This window comes from Lontra canadensis, unplaced genomic scaffold, assembly GCF_010015895.1.
Source record: "Lontra canadensis isolate GAN:19392208 unplaced genomic scaffold, GSC_riverotter_1.0 scaffold258, whole genome shotgun sequence".
Classification (NCBI taxonomy): domain Eukaryota; kingdom Metazoa; phylum Chordata; class Mammalia; order Carnivora; family Mustelidae; genus Lontra; species Lontra canadensis.
Window position 1 is genome coordinate 197473 of NW_022631252.1, and position 19043 is coordinate 216515.

The 19043-nt window shown below is 48.6% G+C and overlaps 1 protein-coding gene across 13 annotated transcripts in view; it reads left to right on the plus strand.

Annotated features, from left to right (window-relative positions):
* The window catches only part of LOC116862555 (BCL-6 corepressor), a 121144-nt gene extending 105556 nt beyond the window's left edge, over positions 1-15588 (plus strand). For 7 of the 13 annotated variants that reach the window (XM_032849900.1, XM_032849898.1, XM_032849897.1 and 4 more), the window contains 6 exons: positions 3902-4068; positions 5244-5389; positions 5852-5929; positions 6122-6278; positions 7512-7799; positions 15452-15588. In XM_032849900.1, coding sequence (XP_032705791.1) covers positions 3902-4068; positions 5244-5389; positions 5852-5929; positions 6122-6278; positions 7512-7799; positions 15452-15473 — 858 coding nt within the window. In that variant the 3' untranslated portion in view covers positions 15474-15588. Of the gene's footprint in view, positions 1-3901; positions 4069-5243; positions 5390-5851; positions 5930-6121; positions 6279-7511; positions 8812-12974; positions 13261-15451 lie in introns of those variants that run through there. The other 6 variants (XM_032849903.1, XM_032849905.1, XM_032849907.1 and 3 more) reach the window with 4 other exon arrangements.
* Positions 15589-19043: the final 3455 nt, after the last annotated feature.

Here is a 19043-nt window from a genome sequence, read left to right on the forward strand (position 1 = left end):
AAGAGTCTTTTTTTTTCCCAAGAGGGCGTGTGGGGGAGGGGGGTGCTGAGGAGGGGGATGGGGAGGATGGGGGGGGGGACTCGGCCTATGCCTAAGACTCACCGCCCCCTCCCCCAGCCTGCTCCTCTCCAGACCGCCTCACGCTGCTGGACTTGCCCTCTGAGAGATATATTACCCCCTCTGCCCCGCACGGCTCCCCCACCACGCTTGTCAGATGAAATTGTGATGTAAGAGCCCACAGGGCAAAGGCATTTTTTATGCTGGCATCAGCCCTCTGGGAGTTGAATGGTGGAAAAAAGAGGGCTCAGCAGGCTGAGCGTGGAGGTGTGGCCCAGGGCTGCGATGAGGGCCCTTGGGATGAGGGCTCACGGGATGGGCCCGGAGTCCTGGCCCCCATACCTTGGCCAGTTCTGTGGCTCCGTCTGCTGTGTGGGGGAGCCCTTCCTGGTATGACCGCCTTGACCCCCAAGCCAGACACACACACCCCCATCTCCCTCCCTGGGGGCACGACTTGGTAGGAAGTCCAGAGCACCCGTGATTTCTTAGCTTGAGGGTAGTTTTGGTGGACCGTTAAAGGTGCTATTGTTGATGCCTTTTCTGATGGTATTCCTCTTCTGGAGATCTCTGGATTGCCTGGAGAGAACTCTCTGGAATGATTTTTACTTAGGGGAGGTGAAGTCCCTGTGGCAGCTGGTTGGCTTCCCGTGAGCTGAGAGCTGCAGCACCTAGGATGACCGGCAGATATTCGACCCGACGCTGAGCTAGTTAGACCCCGCGTGCCCGGCATTATTAGCTCCTTGGGTGATGACTGGTCGTGGTTGAGAAAAGGGGTTTGTGTTCCCAGCAAACACTGGATGAGAGGAGGGAGAGCAGGAGGGTAGGGCTCCCTGCTTCACTTCTGATCTTGGCATTTCCAGCAGTCTCCATTTGGGCCCAGAGACCTAGGGAGACCCTTGTTGGTTCTCTAAGGAAGTCTCCATTTTGGTTTTCTTGTGGAACCAGTGGGTCTGAGGCCTGGACCAAGGAGCATTTACTCAATCCATGCATTTTTAAGCTACGTACTAGGCCTCTGATGGCACCTGAACCCTTGGAAATGTTTATGTCCTGACAACTGTGGGTGGGGGGTTCCCTTCACGCCTCAAGTTCAGCATGTAAGTTGCATAGATTACCAGTTTTGACGTTGAGCATGTATGTAGTGACTTTTAACTCCCAACTTTCTGAAATTTCGTTGGGGAGAATTTAAAACGTCTTAGGGATGGCCACTTAGATTTGGCAGTCTAAATCTTTGAAAGTTGAAGGACCGTTTGTTTAACGCCGGAAAGGCCTGTGTCACGGAAGCACTGACTTGGAAGAGTCTTACTGAAGTTCGTTTGTACCACCATGCATTTTTGCTAGCTAGAGATGCTGCGTGTCCTGAAAAGGGTGTCCAAGCTTTGTTTTGGGCTTCTCTGCTCCTTGAGGTTCAGAAACACCCTCTACATGAAATAGAGCACTTGAGTGGCTGGAGACACTCGAAGCTTTTCCCTTCCGATAGAAAGGCTTCTGTTTCTTAGGCTAAAATGCCCATGTGCAACCACGTGCTTGTGCGTTTAGTGGTGATGGTTAAATTTTCTATGAATTGAATAAATCATGTTTTTAAAAAAGTTAATGAGGCATTTAATTAATTAACAATGTCGGGTTTATGGCCTTTATGGTTACATTTTGCGGTTAATGGCATTCAGCTTATAGCCGCTTAACAGAGAATTGTCCAACGAAAACAGTTTAATTTTGTTTGGAAATGGGTGGGCTGCCCTTCAAACACTCCCATTTCTAGTGCAGAATGTAAGCCAGGAACTGTGTTGGGTGGACAGCCTTGCCTGTCCTCTCTGTGGATGACAGCAGTGGCCAGGCGATAGGCCGCTGCCCTCCCAGCGAGGAGGCCATAGTTCGTTAGGCCACTTGACCCCCTAACTAGACTGGGGCTTGCAGACTGCTCATCGCAGCTGGATTGCATCCCTCTCGCAGGGGCCCTCTTGGGCCTTCTGAATCTCCCCGCTGACCGGGTGCCAGAAGACTTGAGCTGTAAGTCTAGCACGTGATGTTCGTTGAACTTGGGGCTCTTAATCTCTTCAGACCTCAGTTTCCCCAAGCATGGAAGGAGAACAGTGCCACCTTTCCTTCCGGCTCTCGCAGAGGTTACTGTGGGGTAACAGGTGACATCCTCATTTGGGGAAACTGACAAGTGCTGTAAATAGCACAGCGCAGTGAGGGCAAAGCCCTGTGGCCATCCCGCGCCTGCTGCTTCTCTGCTGCCCTCGGGAGAGGAGAGTCAACTTAACTACCCATCAGGTTGGCTGTCCTTTGATTTCGAGATACCCTCGAAATCAGCCTGGTAGCGATGGGGGGGTTTCCAGGTGAAGGCCATAATTGTCAGAGCAAATAAACCCCGGTTGATAGGACACCAGGCAGGCCACCGGGACCCGGGTAAATTGATCTGCGCACAGCAGTCGGTGGCGCTCGGACCTGATCCCGGAGCCACGTGATGAGGCCTCTCCCTGGCTGGGGCACACAACTCATTAGCTTGCAGCCGTCCACTCGAGTCTGGCTAGTGAGGGCCTGCTAAAAGAGCAGCAGCTTCATGCGGTATCCTGGATACGAGGGCTCGGGCAGGTGGCCTGGGAGCCTGGAGGATTGTGGGCTTTCTGGCAGGTTGGGCTCCCGAACAGAGAAACGCATCTGTGGGCATGCCTTCTTTCTTCCACCTCCTGTTTCGGAGGGGAGCTGCTGTGGTGTGACCTGAAGCCACAGAACACTGATAGCCAGCTCTGCCAGCATGCCACATGAGGTTCACAGGGTGAGCATGTGGAACATTCTAGTTAGCTCCCAAGTAAGTGGTCGCTTTGGATGGGGCCTGGGAAGAGCCCGAAAGGTTTGTAGATCCCAGCTTACATCTGCGGGTGGCTGGAATGACCCCTCTTTGGAGTTTAACAGAGGAGTTACTTCAAAGTTGTCGCAGGGAGGCCTGCTCGGGCCCCATCCAGCTCCACCTTGGCAAGTAGACGGTGTGTAGGCCCGCCCCGCGCAGCCCCAGCTCTGGGAGCCTGACAGCTCTCTGCTGGGCATGACTTGTAGGAGAGCAGGGCTGTGTGTTTTCTAGTGGCAGACGCTGTTCTGTGTGTTTGAAATCTTTCTTAATCAAGGTAATAAAACATTGAATAAATTACTGCTCTGCTTACCAGGAGTGGTTCATATTAATATTTTAACACACCAAAGAAGTCAGATTAATAACAGTGATTCTAACGCAACCCGTTGACACAGAATACCTTCTGAGACGGCGGGGGGAAGGGCGGACTTGTTTTGTTTAGTTCTCGAGATGCGTAGGTTGCAGCGTGCAGCTTTTTGGATCCCTGTCTTTATTAACTTAAGTAGCTATGCAAATATCCCATATCGATTCTGCTCCCAGTGGGGCGGCGCAAGGTGAAGGAGAGGCTGGGGTTATCTGAAGTGTGTCCTATCCTTTCTCGATGTTCAGCGGTGGTGCAGAGAGAGCCTCACTCTTGGACCCTGCTTTTACCCTGTAAGCAGGAGAACGGGACGACTTGGATAACCTAACCCACCGCCCCTCCTTCTCAGTGTGAAGGAATGTTCTCTGGCTAGTTTAATCTCTATGCATCGGTCATCCGTACTTTTTACCTTTTTTCTCTCCACTACCACCTATTGAATGCACCCACAGACTCGGTCACACGTGCTCTTGCCACCTTCACCAGCACGGCCCCTGCCGGCCCTAACTGCTCTTGGGCTCAGGGACCCAGGGACACGTGCATGCACCTCTGAGAATGGGCACTGTCAGGCTCTGGAGAGGTCGCCCTTGTAGGCACAGAGGTCTGATGGCGTCCCAATCTCCCCCTCCCCCTCACCACAGGAGGTGGTCTTGTACTGCCTGGAGAACAAAATCTGTGATGTGAACCATCGAGACAACGCAGGTTACTGTGCCCTGCACGAGGCTTGTGCACGGGGATGGCTCAACATTGTACGACACCTTCTGGAATACGGCGCGGACGTCAATTGCAGCGCCCAGGACGGAACCAGGTTAGTGGCATTGGTTCTTGGGGCATGGGGAAAACTCCAGAAGGGAAGGTGGAGAGCGATAACCTAAGCACATCGATGGTAGAGTCTTCCAGAACGGAATCAAGCAGACCTTTGTGGCAAATGTAGATGGAACTCTAAAAATTACTAAGGGCTACCCTGGACTGAAAGTCCTGAAGACGTCAGAGCTTGTGTGATAACTGAGGGTGTCGCTTTTTAACCCCTGCCCCCTTTGTCAGCATCTGTAAAATCACCGTGTATGAAATACATGTGAATGGATAGTCTCAGGAACACATACAGATGGAGGGCCAGTGGCCACTGGCTCCGTAGGACCTGCTGTGTCCACTGGCATCCCCACGCCTGTCCCCTACCCTGGCCTGACCTCAGGTCAGAGGCCCAGGTCAAAGTCAACCCTAGCATCTTTCCCAGTTGCATGTGGGATGCAGCTTGGAGACAGGGCCTAGGGCTTTCCTGACGGGGTAAAATTAGCAAAACTGCAAGGTAGGTGTCTCGTGGTTTCCAAACAGGATTCCCCCAAGATGGGACTGCAGGCAGCATTTTGACCCCAGTGGACAGGGGCCAGAAGACTCTGTACCCTCCTGAGATCTCACTGCCCCTGCCCCGCCTGGGACTCTGCTTCTGGGCCAGAGGAGGGCTCATTCATCTCTGAGCTGCTGGCACGCCGCTTTCTGGAGAGGCTCCACTTTGTACCTAGTTTTCGTTTTTAAAAAGGGATAGGATTTACCCTTTATTACTTTTATTATTATTATTATTATTATGGTAGAAAACTTGCTTGGCTTTTTGGCTTCCATGATGGTGTGAGTCCCTCACCCCACCCCGCCCCCGCCCTAAATTCTTTCTTCCCAGTCTGTGTCACTACTTCAAGTTCATTGAAAATAGTTTCATTTTAGCTTGAGTTCCCCCTTGGGCCCTGAATTAAAATAGATTTGCATTTGGGAATTAGGCTTGAAATTGGCCCTTCCACCTGCCTCGGAAAGGGTTATGTGTAGAAATAGCAGGGTAAGTCCTTGCTTGACCTTGGGCCACTCCCAGGGCCTCCATTTCCCTGTCTCAAATGGCAGCAGCACAGCTCCTTGGTGAAGAGGGTGCCTGGGAGGCTTGACACGCACACGTCCAGTGGTGAGCACAGATTTAATCCTACTACGCGTCTCTCCTAGACCACTCCATGATGCCGTTGAGAATGATCACTTGGAAATTGTCCGCTTGCTCCTCTCCTATGGTGCTGACCCCACTTTGGCTACGTACTCAGGTAGAACCATCATGAAAATGACCCACAGCGAACTTATGGAAAAGTTTTTAACAGGTACGACAAAGTTCAGGAGATGGTCTTAGTAGTCCAGCTGTTTTCTACGGTTTTTTCACACACTTCTGTCGGGGGACTGCCCCTTCCTCACGGGGCCTACTGTCCTTCAGTTTAAGGGACACTTGCTGAGGAAAGTTAGTCTGTCTGAGAATGGATACGTAATTCAGAGGACAGATACGTACTGTCTTTGCCTACGAGGGCTGAGAAAATTCTTCGCTTACCCATCTAGCCTTTTTGGTGGGCCGGGGCAGGGAGGGTGGTCCATCTGTCTGGAAAGCAGGTGGACGGGTATGTAGGTCTGGGTGCACGTGGCTGAGAACAGGGAATTGGAAGCATTGCCCAAGAGGGAGCACTGTGGGGTAGACAGGAAGCGCCGTGCCAGCCCTCACAGGGAAATGCCCCCTACCTTGGCCAGCGTTTCATTCCCCTACAGCGGGTTTTATCTTGTTTTTCTCCTTCCAGATTATTTAAATGACCTACAGGGTCGGAATGACGAAGACTGCAATGGCTCTTGGGAATTCTATGGCAGCTCTGTGTGTGGTGAGCAGTTGTCCTTTTCCGTTCAGTGGCAAGTGAATGAGTTACAGAACTTTCTGGTGTGGGCGAGGGCTGGCGGGCAGCGGGTGCTGTAAGCAGGACTGAGTTGGGCAAGTTTTTCAGAGTCCTCTTGACAACAGCCGACCTCTCATGGCTGCTTGCTGACATCTTTCTTTCTTGTCTGCCCTCCCTTAGAACCAGATGACGAGAGTGGCTATGATGTTTTAGCGAACCCCCCGGGACCGGAGGACCAAGATGATGACGATGAGGCCTACAGCGATGTGTTTGAATTTGAGTTTTCGGAAAGCCCCCTCTTACCGTGTTACAACATCCAAGTGTCCGTTGCTCAGGGGTGAGCATGGCTGTCACGTGCTTGAGAACTAACTGGGCTACTCGGGGGGGGAGGGGAGGGGCAGGGGTTAGAAACCCCTTTCAGCAGGTGAGGGTGGGTGGGTAAATGAATGCCGTGAACCCCACATAATGCAGTAGATCTTTCTAGAAAAGGTGGGGGGATATAGCATGGTCTAACTGCCCTTATCAGGGCTCCTCCCCCCAAGGACATTGAATTCAGTGACTGAAATTTCACAGAAGAGTTGGGGCAACTCGGATCCTTAAGTCACTAAACTTGGAAAGGGGTCCTCTTCAGGAGCCCCCCCATAACATGCCACTGTAGGGACCTTCCAAGACACTTGTGGTCTGTTGGCCTCTGCTGATATAACCCCCTCTCATGTAAGACCGAAAAGAACATTCTGTGGTACCTGGGATCTTGAGTGTCCTTGGACATGGTTAGACCCAGCCTTGCCCTGATGGTTGGGCTTTGGGGCCGCAGATGACCAGTCCCTTGGGGGTGTGTACTCGACAGGAGACTCTCTGGCTGCGTGTTGACACAGGTGCTTAATAAGTAACCTCCTCCTCAGATTCCAAAGTCGTAAACACACATGCTGCTACAGTGACATGTTACTCGTGATAGAAGTCCTAAAGCCTGGCAGGGTAGCTGGGAGGAATGTCACACCTTCCTTCTCAGAAGCGACACTCCCAGGAGTCCCGAGGGGTGGGGGTGGAGGCGCAGGCGCCGGGAAGGGAAGGCCAGCCAGCCTGCTCGCCTTCTGTGTTGTGTTGATAATGCTTCCCTTCGGGAGGGGGATGGTCGGGGCAGAGGACAGGAGAGACCCGAGGGGTCTCTGTGGGCGGTGCTCGGGCTGGGATACAGAAGGCTTCCCACAGTGACCAGAGTGAGGTGTGCTCGCCCTGGAGAGGGGTCACCCGAGAGCTGTGGCCAGAGTTTCGTGAGTAGGTGTGTTTGCCTGTCAGCCTCTGACCGCCCCAGGACTCCCCGAGATGAGGCTCCTTTCAAGGTGCTGTCCCTGCTCCTGTCTAAGTCTGGCCGGTCCTCTTTCGATGGTCGCTTCACAAATCCAGACACATCCCACCTCCTCACCAGCTCTTCTGGGGATGGTGAGACCCTGGGACGGGGTTCCAGCAGGGTCCCCACAGGAGCGGCCAGCCCATCTGCGTGGGGGTTCCTAGCTCCAGGCGCCTTCAGCTTGGCCCAGAAGCTCGAGCCACTCTCTTATCTCATCTGCAGGCCTCGAAACTGGTTGCTGCTCTCGGACGTACTCAAGAAGCTGAAAATGTCCTCCCGCATCTTCCGCTGCAATTTCCCCAACGTGGAAGTTGTGACCATCGCCGAGGCTGAATTTTACCGGCAGGTGTCAGCCAGTCTCCTGTTCTCCTGCTCCAAAGACCTGGAGGCCTTTAACCCCGAGAGCAAGGAGCTCTTAGACCTGGTGGAGTTCACCAGCGAGCTGCAGACTCTGCTGGGCTCGTCCATGGAGTGGCTGCACCCGAGCGATGGGGCGTCAGATGACTACTGGTGAGCTGGCTGGGCCCGCCGTGTACAGTGTGTCATAGTGTTAATCTCTGTGCATATGTGTCATAATACGACTATTTCTGTAAAGAAAGGACACTATTACATAGGAAAATATCTCTTCTTTATATAAGAGAAACGACTCCACAGTCAGAAGGACTTAGCAACATGTTCTGTTTCTGTCTCTGTTTTAGTTTTCTCTTGTTTTCTTGTTTGTTTTTTTCTCCTTTTTAAACCTCTCCATCGGTTTGTATGAAGTTGTTACAATGTCTCTTTACTTTTCAAATGCACACCTGCTTCTGGGATATGTTCACTTCTACTTGGAACATTAGTTTTCTTTTCATTTCTTTTTTAAGGAAATCAAAAATATGAGGAAAAGGAGCTGCACGCTTGGACTCAGTGTCCCACAAAGCTCCCGTGACCGCGACCACCATGGTTTCACGTGTGGCCACAACCCCGTGGTTGGTTTGGGGGCGTGAATTGGGTGAAGGCACTTGGCAATTGTTGTAACTTTTATGTTATGTTTACAGAGTACCTGCTCAGGCCAGGGAAATGCTATTGGATGTAATCCAGTAGCGTGTAATATAAATTCAGACCATAGCCACACACAACAACTAATTGTATGAAACTTTTATATCCTAATTTAAAAGCTGTGAAATTAGTTTTCACGCATCAAACCGGATTGTTTATATGTTTAAACATTTTATGCTCTTATTTAAAGAAGACTTTGAGCTATTTTTTTCTGTACCCTGTAAAATATTGAGAACTAACATAATATGTTGAGGTTGCTTGAAAATGTACATAAAACTAAAATTTTCTGAATTGTGTGTTTATGTTTGAAATCTGTGTTTTAACTTTGTAAGTAAATTCTCTGCCTTTGTATTTATATTTTACAAAAATTTTCTTAAAAGGCAATAAACCTGTTGAGGAAAGGAGAAAACGGAAGCACCTCGTGTCCCATGTTTCCCTATAACATTACTGTTGTCACAGATGCTTTTTAAGCAACAATGATGGTCAGGGCCCCACAAAGAACTTCAGAGGAATCTGTAGTGCCTAGAAACCAAAGCAGATGGAAGATTTCAGGGGATTTTACTGAGAACAAAGTTTTGAGGCCTGTTCTAAATACATTTGGATATCTCTCAGATCCTTCTCTTCCCAGCTTTTTCTCTTGATGCCCAGGTACTCCCTTACATTGTCTTTGGCCGTGACGGCGAGCTATAGTAATTCCATTGTGGCCAACCCTTCGTCTTTAAGGAGCGATCCTTCCAGAAACCGGGGGGGTTGCGTCCCTTCTCCCTCCAGACCTCATGTCTTTTTGTTACCTTTTGCAGTCCAGACCTATAGTTTTGACCACCCTGACACTCAACCGCCCTTCCTTTTCCAGCAGTATCCGTGCTGGGTTCTCGGTTGGCGCTCAGTTTCTGTCCCATGTCCTTTTACATCCTTCCTTCATTGCAGAGGCTGGAAAGCTGAGAGCTGCTAGGCTCCCTTGCAGCTAGGATCTCAGCATCTGTTTGGTTTGGAAGGCAGAGGGAGGGAGAGGCATCCTCCTGCTCTAGTAGCTGCTGACAAGCCTGGAGAGCTCGAGACACACTGGCTGGCTGGCGTGACTAGACCAGACTTCCAACATCGAGTCTTCAAAAGCAGCTGGGGCCGTGGTGGCCGCTTGCCAATGCCCCGATGACAAACCTGGTGGATTGTAGTGGAACCCAGGGGTCCCTCCCAGAGATTTTATAAGCATGTGCTTCCTTGTATCAAATCCGCTGGTGCTCAGAATGCCCTGAGTGCTTTCTGGGCCTACATGGAACGCTGAGAATGCGAAAGTAGAGCAGACGGACAGGGGTGCTGGGGTCTGGGAGGAGGACGCAGGGATGATGTGGTGGAGTGGGGTCTCAAAGCGCACAAAGGGTGGTGTCGGCAGGCCTCAGTAGGCGGGAACAGCGAGGCAGAGCTGGGAAGGGGGACATCTAGCACCATCGGATAGCCTGGCGTGTGGAGTGAGAGAGCCTCTTGCTGGGGAAGGCTTGGAGTACCTATAACATTTGGGATGGGTCCTGAAGACAAAAGGCGGCCAAGTGGTTTTGATCTATTAATGCTTCCAGGAGCTCCTGGATGGTTCGGTCGGTTAAGCATCTGCCTTCAGCTTACGCTGATCCTGGGGTCCTGAGATGGAGCCCTGCTCTTGGTCGTGCGCGTTCTCTCTCTCTCAAATAAATAAAATAAATCATTAACGCTTCCATTTAGAAAGAAATCCACTTTCATTATTAAGAAAACAATCCATGCTTTTGGCTAACTGAATATTTAAAAAAAAAAAGTAGCCCCCCCCCCAAATAAATAAAGTTCTTTTGAGCAGTAAAAAACGGAGGGAGGTGGGGCACCTGGGTGGCTCAGTGGTTTAAAGCCTCTGCCTTCAGCTCAGGTCATGATCTCAGGGTCCTGGGATCAAGCCCCGCATCGGGCTCTCTGCTCAGCAGGGAGCCTGCTTCCCCCTCTCTCTGCCTGCCTCTCTGCCTACTTGTGATCTCTGTCAAATAAATAAATAAAATCTTAAAAAGAAAAGAAAGAAACGAAGGGAGGGAGGAAGGAAAGAAGGAAACCACACATTTCAAAAATACAGGCTCCTGTCCTCCCTCCCAGCCACCTTTTCTGCCCATCTCCCACTCAGTTACCACAAACAACCCGATAATCATTTGCCGAGTTACTGTGTTTTAGGAAGTCACTTCCAACAGCAGGTGAGAGTGGCAAAAAGGTAAAAACAAATAGCAAGACCTGTCACCCAGGCCCTCGGAAATAATTTAAGCACAAGAGGACCAGTGAACCCAAACAAAAGGAAAGAAAAACGCCAAGGCATTCAGCTCTATAATAGTTTGGGTTAAACTAACTACAAAGGTAGTTTTATATTTGGGCTGGAGGCAAAGGAGGGCTCAAGGCCAGCTGAGGTTCCATCCCAGATGAGGGGCATTTTTAGTAATCAGGCCAAGAAAACAGGTGGGAGCCCCAGGTTTAAGGGATGGATGGGGGAAGAAACACTGGAGGCGGTGGTTCCCCCAGCTGGAGGAGCGTTAGAGAGCCTAAAGAACGTGGATTGAACCGCCAGCGTGTGTGGAAATATGGATGAAGGAGGGCCAAAGCGTTGACCGTGGGTACAGAGGAGATAACACAGGTCTAGAAGCTCCCCTATGGGAATCAAGGGGACACGGGTATAGACAGTGAAGACGCAGGGTAAGACTTGGAGACCCCCGTGGCTGCGGTGAGACCACAGGGAGAGTGAGTCATTAACTGCTCACCCAGGACAGAGGGCAGCTGTATGGTTCCTTCTGCTTCTGAAGGCATCCCTGAAGGTGTCCTGTCCTCTGTCTCCCAGGTAGACTGGCTGTGACCGCTGGCACCTGAGCCACCTCCCTCGACCAAGAAATGTGGGAGTCAAATTGTCCATGTGTTGGGTCCCCAAGGCCCTGGAGTGACAGAGCCACCACCCCAGCCCTGCCCTCCCCTGCCTGGCCTTTAGGTGGGAGACAAGGAAGTGATGATGTCGAGCCAGGCCACTGTAAATTTTGAATTGTTCTACTACTCCACCCAAATCTCATCTTCATACACTTCCCACCTGTGTGAACTTTGAGTTTGTTCTCTATTGGCAAATTGTCCTAATAGTTGTTCATAGTAAGGGACCAGAGACATCCAAGTCTCCATCAACAGGGTTTTCTGGGTAGATTGTTCAATGAAAAGACAAGGTGAAGAAAAGTATGCGTGATTTCCTGCTATTCAAGTTGGGAATGGGGAGTTAACCCTAGACACCTATCTGTTTTATTTTATTTTTTTAAAGATTTTATTTATTTATTTGACAGAGATCACAAGTAGGCAGAGAGAGAGAAAGGAGGGAGCAGGCTCCCCACTGAGCAGAGAGCCCGATGCGGGGCTCGATCCCAGGACCCCGAGATCATGACCTGAGCCGAAGGCAGAGGCTTTAACCCACTGAGCGACCCAGGCGCCCCTATCTGTTTTATTTTAAAAATGAAACACCTTTGAAAAAATGCTTACGTCTGGGGAAAATAGAGCTGGCCACAAGTGAAAGAGGATGGAAGCTATGCATCTCTGAATTTCCTTATTGTATAGATTTGACTTTAGAGTTTCTGTAGTTTTCAACTGTAAGCAATGCCTGCAAATCAAAAAGCAAAAGGAAGCAAACCTAACTTGGACCCCAGTTGGTAGCACAACCACACAGGGAAAGAATGATTTCAAGTGTCTTTAGAACACAATCAATTGGTTATGTAATCCTTTGTGGATTTACCTTGAGGACAGAAAAGGGCAAAAAAAAAAAAAACATTTCAAATTTGTTTTCAGTAATCCTATCCTTGGTGGTGGCATCCGCATTGTTATTCTGAGCTGGTCCTGTTTGTGTTGTGAGATAAAGCGGAAAAGTATCTGTTGTTGTTGGGAGCTGAGATTTTCAGCGAGGGAGAAAGGAGATGCAAATGTACGATTGGTGAGGTTGAATACAAATTACAGAGTCCTGAAGCTGAATTAGAAGTAGTATCACTATGAAGTCGTGATGAATTTTATAATAAAAAAATATATCGGGGCGTCCAGCTGGCTTAGTCGGCAGAGCACGTGCCTCTCAATCTCAGGGTTGCAAGTTCAAGCCCCACATTGGGTGCGGGGGTTACTTAAAAATAAAATCTTTAAGAAATATATTTCGTACCAAAAATATATATAGTAGCTCTGTCTACTGAAAAGGCCCAGAAACAATGACCTTTAGAAATGGGCACCACTATGTCCCAGACTGTGGTTTCTAAATACCTTATCCTACTACAAAGAATTGAGCTCCCTTCGAGCAATGGTTGACTGCAGTTTGGGCAGGGAGACAGTTGGAGGGGAGTATGGGTGTACACAATAAGCTGGTGGGGCTTTATCAGGAAGACAGCAGCCAACTTGGAGAAGCCCCCGATAGGATAAATATGGGCTGCTTTGAGCATCAGTGGGGATAGCTGCAACGAATATAAATAAGCATGAATATGTTCCCATTTTGAGTTCATAAGGGTAGGCAAAACCAAACTCCTTGACCCCCACCCCCCAACCCTGTTGGGGAAAACCTCATCAGTTGAAAACTGGCAAACAAAGGGAAAGAAGTGAGCATTTTCCCTGCCTTTCCTAAACGAAAGGAAATGTTTTGTTCTATGACAGTGTCCCAGCCAGGATCTGAAGAAATTACAGAACGTTACCAGTTTACGACCCTTCATGAAACAGTGGATCTGGGCAATGATTGTTTATGAATGCCAAAATTACCAAAAAGAAAGGAAAATACAAAAAGGAACAACCAGGCATTGTGAGCCTCCCAAAGGGAAAACATTTCACCTCATCTGAAGTTGTCTTGCCAAAAATTTGAACCTGAAGACTGATCAAGGCTCTAGAGCAGTGGTCCCCAATAGAAATATAATGTGAGGGGGGCCTGGGTGGCTCAGTCGGTTGGGTGTGTCTGTCTTAGGCTCAGGTCATAATCCCAGGGTCCTGGGATCGAGCCCCATGTGGCGGCTTTCTGCTCAGCAGGGAGCCTGCTTCTCCCTCTCCCTCTGCCTGCAGCTCCCCCAGCTTGTGCTCTCTCTTTCTCTCTCAAATAAATAAAATCTTTAAAAATAATAATAAACCATTAAAAACCCCAACGTATATTTTGCACATGCACACACACACACACACACAGACACATACCACTTTCCAATTTCGACTGGCCACATTTCAAGTGCTCGATAGCCCATGTGGCTAGTGGCTACCATATTGGACAATGCGAGTTTAGATCAAATCACAATTTACAGGAAATACAGGGGCAGAAGAACATGGTAGGATGCCATGGGCATGAATTCAGCACAAGTCAGACTGAGGCTCTACAAGACACACGATTCCATTTCCTCAAAGTGTAAAGAAGAAACATGGAGGGGAACCTGCAGACTAATAGACTTAAGATAAACACTAAGAGTTGTGAAATATGGATCTCAGAGTCTTACTTGAACAGACAAACTAAAAAACAAAATATTTGTGAAAACCAGGGGTGCCTGGCTGGCTCAGTTGATAGAGCACACAACTCTCATCTCAGGGGGTCCTGAGTTCAAGCCCCACGATGGGCATTGAGTTTCCTTAAAAATAAATTGGGGTGCCTGGGTGGCTCAATTGATGAAGCATCTGCCTTTGGCTCAGGTCATAGCCCCACTTCGGGCTCCCTACTTAGCAGGAAGTCTGCTTCTCCCTCTGTCCCTCACCCCACTCTTGTGCTCTCTCTCTTGCTCTCCTTCTCTCTCTCAAATAAAATCGTTAAAATTAAATAGAATTTTAAAAAGATACATTTGTGAAAACCAGGGAAATAGAAATACTGAACATTTTTGGTGGAGTCCTTACCTTTTAGTAACAGATGCTAAAATATTTATGAGTGAAATAACAAGATATCTGGGATTTGCATCAAAATCATCCAGGAGGAGGGGTAAGAAAGAGGTATAGATGAAACAAGCCTGATCATCAGTTGGTAATTGTTGAAGCTGGTGATGGATACATGCGGGGTTATTTCCATTATACTCGTTTTCTCACTTTAGTTATATTTGAAATTTTCTACAATAAAAAAAAAAATTTTTATGGGGCACCTGGCTCGTTCCATTGGTAGAGCATGAAACTCTTGACCTCACGGTTGTGAGTTCGAGCCTCACATTGGGTGTGGAACCTGCTTAAAAAGAAAGATAAAAAAATGTTTTAAATGAACATCAGTACTTATCTTTCAGAGTTGTCAGGATTAAATGAGATAATATATGTAGAGCACCAAGCACGATGCCCAATAGATAGTAGGCACTGGATAAATGTTTAGGTTCCTCCTTTTATTTTATTTAATTTTTAAAAAAGATTTTATTTATTTATTTGACAGACAGAGATCACAAGTATGCAGAGAGGCAGGCGGGGGGGGGGAAGCAGGCTCCCTGCTGAGCAGAGAGCCCGATGCAGGGCTCAATCCCAGGACCCTGAGATCATGACCTGAGCCGAAGGCAGAGGCTTAACCCACTGAGCGACCCAGGCGCCCTTAGTTTCCTCCTTTTAAAAAAGCTGGACACTTGGGGTGCCTGGTTGGCTCAGCCACTGGAGCATGTGACTTGGGATTGTAAACTTGAGCCCCATGTTGGGTGTGGAGATTACTTAAAAATAAAAAAATCTTGGGGCTCCTGGATAGCTCAGTTGGTTAAGTGTTTGCTTTTGGCTCAGGGTCATGATCCCAGGAGTCCCAGGATTGAGCCCTGCATCGGGCTCCCTGCTCAGCAAGGAGTCTGCTTCTCCCTCTGCCTCTGCCTGCTCATGTTGTCTTCTCTCTCTCTCTCAAATAAATAAATAAAAAGTTTTTTAAAAAGTCTTAAAACTGGGGCATCTGAGTGTCTCAGTGGGTTAAGCCTCTGCCTTCAGCTCAGGTCATGGTCTCAGGGTCCTGGGATCTAGCCCCGCATCGGGCTCTCTGCTCAGCAGGGAGCCTGCTTCCCCCCCTCTCTCTGCCTGCCTCTCTGCCTACTTGTGATCTCTGTCAAATAAATAAAATCTTTAAAAGAAAATTACTGCAAAGTTACCTTGAACTCTACTTAGCAGGTTTCCTATAGTGGTATTTGTATTGTCATTCTGAATGTATTTTGTGTACATTGTAGGACAAAACAAAGACATCGGTGATGTTGGAAACCATTGTGTGAGAAGAGAAATACGAACATAGAATGGAGGAAAGAGAAAGTACCTTGTGATGTTGGATTTGAATTGTCAACTCAAGATTTAAATAAAACAAATATGATGTGGATTTTTAAGTTCTGTCTACGAAAAAGTTCAAAAAAACATTGACGCTCCAGTAAAAATGAGCACATCCAGTAGCAAGTTCTTGGTTTCTAAATACCATTCTCCATCAAGAACCAGGAACCGCTTGAAGAAATGGCTGCCCCCGAGTCTGTAGCAAGGAGCCTACAAAGTGAGCCTTGCCTGTGGTGGGACAGACTGACATGTGTGTTGAGTCCAGACACAGCATCATCTCCATAGTGTTCTTGTCAACAATGTGTAACCTGAATCCTATCATGAGGAGATGGATAAATCTAGAATGTGGGACATTCCGCAAGACAACTAGCCTAGCCTTCCTTTATTTTTTATTATTATTTTTTTAAAGATTTTATTTACTTATTTGATAGACAGAGATCACAAGCAGGCAGAGAGGCAGGCAGAGAGAGAGAAGGGGAAGCAGGCTCCCTGCTAAGCAGAGAGCCGGATGCGGGGCTCAATCCCAGGACGCTGGGATCATGACCTGAGCCAAAGGCAGAGGCTTTAACCCACTGAGCCACCCAGGCGCCCACCTTCCTTTATTTTTATTTTTCAATCCATGTCATGAAAAACAAACGCAGAAGGGAATGTTCTGGATTAGAGAAGATGAAGAGACAAGGCAATCAAATGCAACACATGAAATTTGCTAGAATTCTAGGACAGAGAAAAAAGTCGCTATAAAATTGTTTGAGGGGGCACTTGGGTGGCTCACTCAGTTAAGTGTCTGACTCTTGGTTTCAGCTCAGGTCATGACCTTGGGGTCATGAGATCAGGGAGAGAAGACTTGGCAGAGTCTGCTTAGAATTCTCTCTCCCTCTGCCCCTTGCACTCTCCCTCTCTTGCTCTCTTTCTAAAAATAAATAAATAAAATCTTTGAAAAGTATAAATAAAACACTTTGGGGACTACGGGAGAAATTTTAAAAAATCAATCTTAATGAGGTATAATTTACATAAAGTTTCCTGGTGCCCCTTGGCTTTCAGTGATCCCCTCACCCCAGGCAACCACTGATGTGATTTTTCTCACTATAGAGTTAAATGGGAAATTGAAAGAAAGGCTATAAATTAGAGGGTATTATTGAGAAAACATAAATTTTCTTAGTGATGACGGCATTGCAGTTATGTAAGAAAATGTTCTTCTTCTGGGGCGATGTACACTACGGTGTTTAGAGGTGAATTTTAATGACATCCGGAATTTACTTGCAAATGGTTCAGCAAAGAGTACACACACACAGATAACAAAAGCATGGCAAATATTACTAATTGTGAATCGAGGTAAAGGGTATATTAAGCTGTTCTTTCAACTTTTCTATAGATTTGAAATTTTTCAAAATATTAAGTTGAAGAGAAAAAAGGAAAAAAATTGTAATTTTCATCTCAGCCTTTTTTCAACGCCTCTCAAAGTGGCTTCCTGAGGGAAAGATGAGAGAAAGGCAGGTTAAAACATTTATTACCTTGTCACTCTTCTTCTTTTTTCTAAAAGGTATTAGGATACTGCCAAAACCAGAAGGCCCAAGAGGTTTTGTGCTCCTCTCCATCAAGGCCCCTCCTGAAGCCCAGGTTCAGAATTTGGGGGGTTGGGTGTGGGTCTGGATTTGGGGGAGGGGGATGTCTCTCCTTCTCATGGTGAAGTCACCCCCCCCCCCAGAGTGGTAGCTCCTCACCAACGGAGATTTCTTTTTTTTAATATTTTATTTTTTTGAGTGAGAGAGAAAGCAAACATGAGCGGGGGAGGGGCAGAGGGAGAGGGAGAAGCGGACCCCTCCCCCCAGCTGAGCAGGGAGAAAGCTCCAACATTGGACTCCATCCCAGGATCCCGGGGGGTCATGACCGGAGCCAAAGGCAGAGGCTTCACTGACTGAGTCACCCAGGCGCCCCCGATGGCTGTTTTCTTACCAACCTCGCATGGTGGAAAAGGAGTCCTCCACTCCTGTGGCCTCTTTTATCACGACACTAACCCAGTTTGTGAGGGCTCCACTCTCATGACCTAGTCCCCTCCCCGAAGGTTCTACCTCCTAAGACCTTCACATCATGGGTAGGGTTTCGATAGGTGAATTTGGGCAGGGGTCGGGGGACATGCATATTTAGTTCCTAACGCCCCCCTGCCCAGGGCCCCCTGGTTTGCACAGATTTCTGAGGATAGATTTGGGCCTCCAGGGCTCCACCCAGGCCGCCAGAGTCGAGCCCCTGGTCAGGGCTGCAGGCCCTCCACGAGAGCGCTCTGCTCACACCTGTTCTGGGGGCACGGTCCCCAACTGCCCCAAGCTGCCCGCTCTCCCGGATCCCGCCCCACATTCAGGCCCAGGCCACACTTCCTGTGGGCTCTTCCCATCCAGGGACTGAGCCCAGCAGCCGTGCTGCAGCCGACTCATTCTGGCAAGACGTGGGGCTCCTCCAATGGGCACCTGCGCTTACGACCCAAGGGCTGGCTGAACTGGAACTGCACCCCAACCATAGTCACCCCCCCCCCCGCCTCTGCAAGTGTCCCACCTGTCCTCCCCTCACCTTTTCCTGCTTCATCCCCCAAGACGCGCTTTCCTGTCCCGTTCCACCTTGCATCTGCTTCTTGGCTGACCTAAAGGAACACACTTTCCCTCTGTCCCACATGCTTTGAGAAAGGAGTGGGGCCAGGGTTAGCAGGGCCCAGATCTGCTTTCGGAGGCTGGTGTTTTTCCTCCTCAGGCTTATATTAGAGGAAGAAAAGGAAAAAGAACAAAAAGGCCGGCTCGAGATGTATGGGCAGGCCAGGGAAGGCCTCTCCAGGGACGGGGTGTTTGAGCAGACGAGTGGATAAATAAATTGGCTTACAGTCAGCCAGCGAGATAGTAGACGCCGGCTACGGCAACCAACACAGATGCATGTCACAGACGTAACTGATCAAAATAGAAGGTAATTTACAGAAGAATGCGCATGGCATGACACATTTATGTAACATTGCAGACAGGCACAATCCCGTTATAGTCTTAATGGGCTTCTGACTAGTTAGTAAAGATATAAAAACATGAAGAGGAGTGATACATACCTAATTCAGGATAGTTGTCACCTAGGGGGGCAGTAGAGGGAGGGAAATGGTTACCAGATGGGGGAGGAGGGGTAAGGAGGGGAAGGAAAGGGAGGAGAAAAAGAAGAGAGGGAGGGAGAAGAGAGAAAGAAAGAGAGGAAGGAAGGAAGGGAGGGAGGGAGGGAGAAAAGAAAGAGGGAGAAAGAAAGAAAGGAAAGGAAGGAAGGAAGGAAGGAGGGAGGGAAGGAAGGAAGGAAGGAAAAGATAAAGGAAAGAAAGAGGGAAGGGGAGAGGAAGGGAGAGAAAAAGAAAAACAAAAGAAGGAAGGAAGGAAGGAAAGAAGGAGTAGGCTAGCAAGCAAGCATGGTCAGGATATGAACTTTGGAAGCAGAAGTTTCTTCTGACTAAAACCTGTGTGGTGCTTAAAATAACACAAGTAAACT